The following is a 10735-nucleotide window of genomic DNA, read 5'->3' as shown; positions in this document are numbered from 1 at the left end:
AGTCCCAGACCGGTCCCTGATTAGTCCCAGACCGGTCCCTGATTAGTCCCAGACCAGTCCCAGACCGGTCCCAGACGGGTCCCTGATTAGTCCCAGACCAGTCCCAGACCGGTCCCTGATTAGTCCCAGACGGGTCCCTGATTAGTCCCAGACCAATCCCAGACTAGTCCCAGACCGGTCCCTGATTAGTGCCAGACCAGTCCCAGACCGGTCCCAGATTAGTCCCAGACCGGTCCCTGACTGGCATTCAGAGCCAATCCGGCCCTCATATCGGCTCTGTTACCAAACTACTGGGATTTAAATGCCCCTGAACACACCTGACCTCTGCCTACTGGTCTTAACCAGGCCATCGTGTGTGGAACTCTCATCAGTCTCCATTCAGACACAAAACAATCAGCTGCAAGTAAAAAACATCTGCCTTCATTGTAATGCGATAAAAGCGGTTCGAGGAATGACCTCATACTGAGGAACCAACCAATCACAGCTAGCTGCAGACCTTCACTGACAGCAGTGCTGAGGAGGGCAGGAGGAGGTGATGGATGGGGAACACGACAGGAGCGGAGGAGGAGACATGCAGCAGCTTCCACCTGGTCTGATGGCTAAAACAGCTCAACACTGAAACTTACAGATAGCTTGCTTATTACACAGTTATAAATGAGTGTGAGGCAGGTCTGCACTGATAAATGTGAATAAATTAAACGTTATTAAAGTCCTGCAGCAGCTGCTTAAATCAGCTCTGTTCCAACCAGTCTTTTACATTTTTAATCCTCGAGTGTTAGAAAGTACTTTAAACAGAGACCTTCGCCGACTCTCTGCTGACCTCTGACGGACGCGTTTCTGAGGGAAGAAGCTTGGTTGGGTCACTTTACGGTGAGATGGTTCAGTTTGGTTTGGTCTGTGTTTTCAACAATAACGTGGCTCTTTTACTGGGAGGATCTGACTGAGACTGGGAGATGATTGGTTGTTGTTTTCCTGTCCACAGCCCGGCCGATGACCCCGGCTGTGGCGTCCTCAGGCCAGAATCATGTCGACGCCCACGAGTTTCCTTTAAAGGCAGACTGCTGTGTACTCGTGGCGTCTTCTCCTCCAACTGTAACTTTTTATACATCAGGCAGTTTGTCTGTAAGAGGTCAGAGGTCACCACAAAGTGCTCACTCACCAGAGATAGTGTACTCGTCACTGTGACTCTCACTGATGCGAACCAGGAAGGCGCCATCTTTGTTTTGGGAGGCGAGCAGCAGCTTCTCCGCTTTCCCACGGTTTATGTTCCCGTAGTACCACCTGCACAGAGACGGAGTGGGCGGGATGATGGGAGGGAGGGAGTGGATGGAGAGAGAGAAGGAAAGGAAGAGACAGACATGAAGAATGCGTCACACGTGAAGCCATACAAGAACAAAAGCACACACGTGACGCCCGGTCAGTCTGACAGACGGAGCCGTGCGGTCCCGCCCGTTTGCCCAGACAAACCCGCCTGTATTTACTTTAAGTTATCAGAGAGGGCGGGTCCGAGCGGCACGATGCTCGGGTTTCACTGAAACCAGCTCAAACTCGAGCAGCAACAGGTTTGTAAACCAGAGTTTAATGATGCTGTGGGGGAAAGACATCAGAGCTCATTACTGACTCACCCATCATTCGTTTCTGCTAGAAATGACAAAAAAGTAGGAACACCAAACATTTCCTGGTTTCAGGTTTACATGGTTCATGTGCACGTTTTGTAAAAAGATTCACCTGCACCTTTTTCCAAACAGCTGAAAAATAAAACCTGCAGTTCCTGTGCCGTCCAGCAGAGGCAGCAGTGAGTCCAGCAGAGATAAGCATGTTTACAGCCTGATACACACTGATTGGTCCTCCCACGTGACACCTGTACGGAGGAGCATGTTTTTAAAAGTCGCCTACGTTTAAATTATATTAAGTCTGCATTATTAGGGGGCGTGGCCTCTGACAGGTGGATAGAGACACAGGTGGCTGTAGCTGCTAGGTTGAGCTGGACGTGTGTTTGTGCTGTTGGAGCCTTTATTGATGACATCATGTGACCAATAACATGGCTGTTGTGAGGTCACTGTACAAATAAGGCTCCAGTTTCGGATTTTATTTGGATGTTCCGGAGCGCCGACGAGCAGGTTTCATGCTAACTGAGCTACATAGCATTAGCTGGTAATTTCATGCTCCACCCTCTCATCCAAAGGAGGATGGATTTAGATTACATAACAACGCCAGATTCTTATCATATGTTAGGTCAGATATTCTCAGGTGAATTTTAGTGGGTGTTAAAAGTCAAACTGCCTTCCTGTTCACGTTCACAGGCTTAAAGTAACTGATAAGTGTTTCTAAGGAGGCGTGGCCTGCTTCCACGTCATTTCCCAGCAAGTTAAGGAGATAAAGGAATTTGCATTTGATAGCTGTGCTTGGAAATCTTGATATGACGCTCAAAGTAGAAAAGAAGGTCATGAAAGGCTGGAAAAAGGAAGCTGACTGAAAACACAAAAGCATCTGAAAATGCACAATTAACACTCAGGCACAGACAGGTGGGCAGACTAGACAAGAAAGGGGTGAAACTGGGTGAACGGAGCAGGAAAGGAAGCGACCCAAAGCTCTGAATCATGATGGTTACGAAAATGGATTTGACTTTGATGCAGCTGAACATGATTCCAGCTCAGATCACAAAGCTGAAGTTCTGCACAGGCACTTTCCATTCTCATAAAAGCAAAATAAGTCAGATACTGAAACACTCAGCTGCACCGTGCCCAAAGAAAGATCCCCAGCCTAACTGAGCATGCTCAAACTCCCTAAAGACAAAACTAAGGGTATAAAGACCCACAAAACCCGCAGCACCTGAAAGCAGCTGCACTGCAGAGCTGAGAAAGCCTCACAGTGGAGAAACCCACGCCTGCCTGTGTGCGGGTTACTCATCCTTACGTCCAATCAGGTTTGAGCGTGTGAGACTGGACGAATGAGGGAATATAAAGGCTGAAATGAATAAATGAAATGTTTGTTAATGCTTCATTAAAGCTGGAAATCTGAACCGCGCGTCTGGATTGCTTCATTTAGCAGAGGACACTTTAGTCTTTTGGTATATTCGTCTGAAAACGTGGCTTCATTTCCCCTCTGATGATTCTGAGATCGTGATGAACATTCCTGGGGTTGTTAAAGGGTCCAGATGTGCGAGCTGGGCTGTGATGCTCTGCAGACTTTGGATGAGTCCAAACTTCAGCAGCCCGACTCGTCCTCTTGTTCTGCTGTCAGACAAACGCAGTCACTGCTGGGTCGGCAGCGTTCACACCGAAGGTGACGCACACAGAGCTCAGCTGCAGGTGTATGAATAATGGAGCACCTGCAGCCGTGGGCCGGATACCTTCAGACATTCACACCTGACTTTGTCTGAACGCCGGGATCGTGCTTTTCATTCCTCTGCACACAAAGTCTCGAAACTTTTTAGCTTTCAGGGATGTAATCGGGAGAAATGGGGTCGAAAACGGCAGGAACGTTTGGAGGGTCAGCTGACGTCTGACTACAGAGCACCCACGGGCACGCAGCAGGATGAGGGTTAAGCTGCTCTCAGTAAGAGTTCATGTTGTGTCTCTAATGGGCGGAGACAAATGCCATCACATGACAGGAAGAACATGCTGAAAACTTCTTCTGCTGACTGCTCACTGTGCTGAAGCCCCACCCACAGCTCCACGCCACACTTACGTCACTTTGACGTGTGAAAGCAGTCACATGACACAGTTCTACCAATAACAGATCCACTCTGTTATTCTTTAAAAAGCACCCATTTGCACTTGACCTTTGACCCTTTGGACATGAAATGGCATCACTCTGTCCTGTTTAGGGTTTGAGTCTTTGGCTACTCAGCACCTCTGCAGCATTTCTGACAGCAGGGAAAAACACGGAAAAATACACGGCTGTAGTTTCCCGTGTCCGGCCCTCAGCGCCTGAAAGGAAAACAAAACAGGTCCCGGAGAGTGACAGGACGCACACTGGGAGACGGCCCACGGTGCGTCATCAGCGTCAGGTGGAAAGGTGTGGGCTAATTTTAGGTGGATCTTATTATGTGACTAATATTTTCACAGTCACCTGTCACTGTGGCCCCGCCCTAACTTTACCTCAGACTCAGAGCCTGAACCAAACCAGAAAAACCTCAAACTCTCAGATCTGTCCAACAAATTTACAAAGAGTTTCTTGTTTAGTATCAATTTTAGTCTTTAAGAGCCTGAAATGTCATTTTCTGTAAGCTGCAGGGACACTGAGGCTGTCGGAGTTTTGGAGGAAGCCCAAAACAAGCCTCATGGTGTCCCATCAGAGCTGGGACCAGAGCTGGGACCAGAGCTGGGACCAGCATCAGGAGTTTCGGTCTCACTGTCAGCTTTTATCTTGAAGAGTCTGTTTCTCTCTGCAGCACACAGACTGACTCCAGATTAAATATCTGCTGCTGCACATCAACAAACATGCAGCCAAAGCTCTGAGTGAAACTCATCTGAAAACTCAAAGTTTCATTCATTTAAACGACCGTCAACGTGCTCAAGTTCACACTGACGTCCTAACTCCATTCAGCAGTCGACGCCATCACTCCGAGCTGCGGGGTCGCCCCTGTGTGTGTGTGTGTGTCACTCACTTGTGTTTGGCGAACTCGTCCTGCAGCAGAGCCACGTAGTTGGCGGGGACGAGGCCGGACTCCAGGCTCCCGGTGAGCTTCTTGGCCAGCACGTAGTCTCCGCGCTTCTCGATCACCGACAGCTTGTCGCCCTCCTTAACCGTCAGCTCGTCGTCGCTGCGGGCCTCGAAGTCGAAGAGCGCCGCGTACAGCTGCGCGGGCCGCTTCTTGGGCGCGGGGACGCGGATGTCCCCGGACACGGTGCGGATCTCGGCCGCGTGCGCCGCCGGGTTGGCGATGACGTGGTCGCGGGGCCCGGGGTACCGGAGGCCGGGCCATATCCGGTCCCAGAGGCACGAGCAGCACGGCAAACACGCGCGGCAGCAGCTCTCCATCCCGGCACGCGCAGGTCTGTCCCCGCCGCGGCCCGTCGCTCTCACCGAAATGCGTCCTCCAGCACGCACGCGCCTGCCGCTCGCGCCTGCCCCTCTCCGGAAACATCCCGCCCCGCCGGCGGGCGGACCGGAGGAACCGGTTTGTTCGGCTCCGAGCGGCGGGACGCGCTCGGCGGCTGCGGGAGTGCGCAAACGGAAACCGAGGCTATGCGGGTCGAGCACCAGAGCACAGCGCGGAGGATCAGGTTCGGAGCTCTGCGCACCTCCTGCTGCTCACACACCTGCAAACCGAGGGGGAGGAGCCCCGCAGGTGTGTGCGTGAGAGAGAGAGCGAGAGAGGAGGGAGGTGTGTGTGCTGGGTCTCCATCCTGTCCCGGGACACCCGGGATGACCACGTGTCCCACCTGCTTTGGAAGTTTTAGCTTTTGTGACGTCACAGGAACAGAAGCAGATGCATCTGAAACTCACCTGACAGCCGCAACACGTTCCGGTGTTCAGGTGTCAGTCCGCCGTTACAAACACACCCACAGGGTGACTCATGAAGTCAAGCTGCAGCACACTGGTGTCCAATATGAGGATCGCAGTCCCCCAAAGGGCCACCACACAGACGTCAGAAACATTTGAGCATTTAAAGAATAAATATTTAATGAAATGATGTGAGTGTGGCCTAATTCTAACAACTCCATTTTATTTATATTCCTGCAGTTCCTCTGACGCCCAGCAGAGGCAGCAGTGAGTCTGTTGAAACCTTCCAGTACAAATAAACATGGAAGTGCAGCTGAAGTATGTAAAATCAAACGCACGTATTCATACAACGAATTATTGAGGAACACAGGCAGTAAAAACTCAATGTTTAATGACATCATGTGACCGATAACATGGCTAACACTGTACTAACAGACCAAGAAGGCGGAGCTCCAGGATTCCAGGATTGTGATTGGATGTTATTCTGTGTATGTGTGATGCTTCCACACAGTCTGTGCTAACCAAGCATCTTTTATATACAGTCTGTGTTATGATGTGTAATGTGCTATGAAGTCATGTGATCAAATTACGGCGACTTCCCAAACCAAACAGGAAGTGACTTTAATCCGAACGCTCGCGGCTGCAGATTATTCAGCCCGGACACGGTCCGGTGTGCTGCATCCGACTGAGTGGATTTCTGTCAGAGGCCCCAGACGAACCTGCAAACGGCTCTGGATGCGATCCGCAGCCACCGACGTAAATGCGGTGCAGTGAGGGGTCAGTCTTCGTGATGGGAGGAAATAAGGGCGCGTGAAAGCTGGCGTCTGATAGATAGCACACAGTTTTTATTAGTATATTTAGCTTTGTGATGTACAGCTCGGGAGGAAACAAACCAAAAACAAACTGAACGGTCACAAAGTCCAGAAACATTTCAGCCTTAGCAGTGACATCACACAAAGAAAGCTCAGTCTGTATAATCATTGGTTTCTTCGTCATGGACCAGAGTGATATGTAGTCATCAACAGAAAGAATAAGAACCCAGATTTCTTCTTTTTTTTCCTCCGTCCTTTAAGTTGCTTCACATATATTATCAACACTTTTCTAAAGAATCAAAATATTCAGCCACAGGTACTGCAAAAGGTATCCACTGTTATATAGAAGAATAATAAACACAATAAATATAAAAAGAATTGATTTGATATAATTTATATGGTATCAAAGAGAGGGAAATGGGCCTTCAGCTGCTTTTATAAAAGTCATGTCCTTTTTTCTGTTCCTGAGGTTGAGTTTCGCCGTCCGCAGTTTAAGTTTCGCTAAATACACTCACAGACTAAAGACCCGACGCCCGGGGCCCGAAATGGCTTTTCATTCACTGAGGAATCGTGTCCCACGGATCGCGGAGGGTCGCCGTGGCCCCGCTGGGATCCTGTGTGCCGTGGAGTCAGCCGAGAGGTCGGGGGTCAACCGCAACCCACCCCTCCAGAGCCGAACAATCGCACAACTCCCCCCTCCCACACCCAGAAGGCCGCCCGGGAACGCCTCGACTTTCTTCACCGAGCACGTTAGCGTGGCAGATTTAACTCAACGCTAATGATGCTAACAGGAAGTACCCGATCCCCCAGACCCTACGGAGGACTGAAACTGCCAAAGTGACTGAACAGCTCCAACACTTTAACAGAAAATTAAATGCATCAACCCAAACATTTCTGTCCATATTCACCTTTGTACAGATTTACCCCGTCTGGCTTTGACCCGGCTTCAGTGACTGTGGCAACATCTGGACCACATCTGGGCCAGGCTCACCACCTCTCCTGCAGGAAATCGCCGTCTTCTAAAAACTAGACCAAACTGTGCACTACTAAAAATAATGAAAATAAAAATATATAAATAATGTTCTCATTTGTCATAATCCCATAAAACTAACACTGATGAACTGAAAACAGGCTTTAAATTAAAACTAATGGCCTGCAAAACATTTACCTGAGCTGTAAATGAGCCTTAGGTCAGGTCCAAACATGGCTGCTGCACGGGTACCTGCGTGCCAATTACATTCATTTATTCATGCATTCATTTTGCACTTTATTTCCTTATTTACAACATGAAACAGGAAATAAAGAGGAGAATTACAGTTCAGATTAATTTTTTAGTTGATGCATTTAAAGGTGCTAAGGCCATTAGTACTTTTGGCACTCTCAGGCCTCCGCAGTGGGAAAGGGCAGAGTGTGAAAGGTGGATAATCATATTTAGTCTCAGTCCCATTTCCCTGTGTGAGGAAGGAGCGAGAGGAACTCAGGAGTGGAAAAGAGAGGCATGAAGATGAAAACAGAAAGAACCAGAAAAGAAAAATAGCAAAGATCTGTACATGTAAACATCACACTTCCACTGAGTCGAACCATGAGGAGAGTTACAGGTTTCACATTGGTATTACTGAAGGTACGAAGGCCCGGCAGAGGACGTCGAGACAGTCACGAGTCCGGCACAAAGAAGTCAGCCGAAGACGGAAGGAAAGAGAAAAGCACTAACTGAAAACCAGGAAACCGAGCGGTCGGACGCCGTCTTTATATTCTGACAGAAGCCGTACAGATAGAAAAATAAAAACGCTCCATAACGCCGTCTGCCTTCTTTCTTTTTTTCTTAAAGACGTGTTTTGAGCTTAGATTCTGATTCGATGGGACCTGACTGGCATCGCGACTACAGACGCCGTCCTCCACAGCAACATGTGATTCAAGACACAAACAATACATCCTGCACTTTGATGTTCATGTCTGCATCTGTTAGAAACCTGCCGCCATGACAGCCAGATTTAATGAGTGAAGCGCGCGTTTCCAGGCTTCATCAAACTCGAGTCTTTGAGCCAAAAGGAAACAAACCGAGAGGAACCAGCTGGAGTCGTGGTTCCTGCTTCTACACAGACTGCTGACCCTCGCTTCTGAGGGTGAGGAACGACCGGGAGCACGATCCCATCGTGAGGTCACGCCCCTTTAAATTCGTCCCTGAGGACCGATCGTCTGAGGCAGACGGTTCAGAGGAAACCGCTCAGACTGTGGGTCGAGCTCTCCTCCTCCTCGCCACGTCTTCCTCCGTGCTAAGAGCGGTTGGCACCTCCTTTGAGTGATCTAAAGGTGACAGCAGCAGGAAGACCCTGACCCTGAACCTTAAGATGACCCCTCAACATCCTTCAGAGGGGCTGACAGGAGGCTTCTGTTACCTGTGGACACAGACTCACCGTCATCACAGCAGGCTGCGACTGATGGTTTTTCCTTTTAAGGAGTTAAAACAGGTGGACATGAAGACAGAAGGCGCTAAATGTGACGTAAACTGATCGACTCCACCTCCAGAGTCTCTGAGGCCCGAGAGGTCGACGAGACGCCGTGACCTTTGTGACACACTGACCACCTCTGTCTCAACACGACCTTTAAAAACAGAGCAGCTGTGGAGGACAGCTAAGATGAGCTCAGCATCCGCGGCGGCGCCGGCCGGGGCCCGTCTGCTGACGTGCACGTTTGGAATGTGTGGTAGAAACTGCTGGAATATAAAAAGACCACTTTAATCACACTACAAAATATAGAAATCAGAAGAAGAATCACGTCATACTAAAAAATAGAAACTGGATAGAAACGCATCTGCTATGTACTCGACCGTGGAGACGTTAACAACGAGCGGAGAAGGAGGCGGTGGCGGCGGTGTATGGCTAAAACACTGGGATCATTCTCCCGATCTGTCCGGCTGTGCCGACAGCAGGAATGGAAACCAAACAGAGAGCAAATTCCACCTTTCTGCAGATTGTCATTTGCTTTTTGTTGTGTGTGATTCAGAAACATCCTCTCTGAGAAACAGGAAGTGATGCGATGATTTCATCAGACCATCTCAAAGGTTTTATGAACTTATTCCTTAAGAAATCCAACAAAAGACGAATAATAACAAGGTCGCCAGAGGTCGTTTCAAAGGAGCAGAAGGTATCGAGGAGGATGAACAGAACGGCTTCGAACATTCGACCCTGGCGTGAGCAGGAAGTTAAAGGAAGTCAGGAACATAAAGCAGAAGTGCATCGAACTGTTCCTGCGTTTCCTCTGAACTTTATGGAGTCCTCAGAGTCCGTACAGGCGATTCTGAAGGCGATCACAGAGAAAGACTGCTTCAAAGGACGTGTTTGGAGACTTCAGGACATCCTCCCCGACAGCAGGAAACCAATCGCACGCTGCCATTCAAAGTAAACAAACAGCTGTTTGTCTAACGGGGGGATCTCGTTTATTTCTCACAAACATTTGGGAGCTTCGAGGCTTTTGGAACGGCAGCAGTGCAGGTGAAACCCCGCCGCGGTCCGAGGGATCGCCACACCTCCAAGTCCCGGGTCTGCTGACGCTGCCGCCACAGCAGAGAGCGGTTCAGCCCATCACAGCACACCTGGACCGGTCCAGGTGACCCAGAGGTGCTGGGTCGCTCTGACTCCGAAAGCCAGGAAGCAGAGGCAGCATCTGAGAGCACAGTGAGGATCAGATGGAGGAAGAGCAGGACGGGACGCCGGGACCCAAACTCTGTTTACGAGGACGAATAAAGTTTGATTGGACATCGGTGTTGAGCGTCCTTTTTAAATGCTTTGAGGTGAAAGGTGGGTCAAAGGTCGTGCCCTCCTGCTCTTCTTCTTGTCTTTTTTTTTTTTTTGCATATTTTTCTCCAGTTTTCCTCTCGCTGATCTTTAATCACAGCTTTCCAAAAACAAAACCTCATCAAATTCAGTCACTTCTGTGTGAAACTTTTCCCAAAGCTCGGGCGCTTCTGTCGCTGCACATGAGCATGAAGGTGTGGGAGTTTGGGTGGAGGCTGTGAGGTCTGAGCTGCCATCACAAACCTTCCAGTGAACGTGGTGATTATCAGCCGCATGACAGAAAACTGTCATGCCACGCCCCCCCTTTGCTTCACAGCAGAGCGGGGCGTGGGGGGTTGGGGGCGGTCCCTCTGAGGAAACATGCATACACTCACACAAAGGGGCTCCGCCCCTTCACATCACAGATGACTGTTGCTTTCCTCGCTGTGCAAAAAGGGAGCAAATTACAGTGAAATGACCGTCGAGCTGAGTAGAAACCATAATAGAAGCAGAGCATCATCCAGGAAACCAGGAGCTTAACGAGCCCAAGTCCCTAACGAGCGCCTGAGGCCTCAACGAGGGCCCAAACTCCTAATGAGCCCGTGGCCCCACGAGCCCGAGGCCCCAACGAGCCCGAGGCCTCAACGAGGGCCCAAACTCCTAATGAGCCCGAGGCCCCACGAGCCCGAGGCCCCAACG

General features: G+C 49.8%; 1 protein-coding gene across 1 annotated transcript in view; it reads right to left on the bottom strand.

Moving 5' to 3' along the window:
* srms (src-related kinase lacking C-terminal regulatory tyrosine and N-terminal myristylation sites) overlaps window positions 1–5404 on the bottom strand; it is a 21404-nt gene extending 16000 nt beyond the window's left edge. Inside the window, exons 1-2 of the mRNA XM_005752138.2 lie at window positions 4613–5404; window positions 1160–1281 (exon numbers count right to left, since the gene is read on the bottom strand). Of these exons, the coding sequence (XP_005752195.1) occupies window positions 1160–1281; window positions 4613–4986 (496 nt within the window). The 5' untranslated portion in view covers window positions 4987–5404. The remainder of the gene's footprint in view (window positions 1–1159; window positions 1282–4612) is intronic.
* Window positions 5405–10735: the final 5331 nt, after the last annotated feature.

Source organism: Pundamilia nyererei, unplaced genomic scaffold (assembly GCF_000239375.1).
Source record: "Pundamilia nyererei isolate P.nyererei 1_Seehausen unplaced genomic scaffold, PunNye1.0 scaffold00346, whole genome shotgun sequence".
NCBI lineage: Eukaryota > Metazoa > Chordata > Actinopteri > Cichliformes > Cichlidae > Pundamilia > Pundamilia nyererei.
Note: the sequence above shows the minus strand (reverse complement) of the source record. Positions and strands in the feature narration are given on the sequence as shown.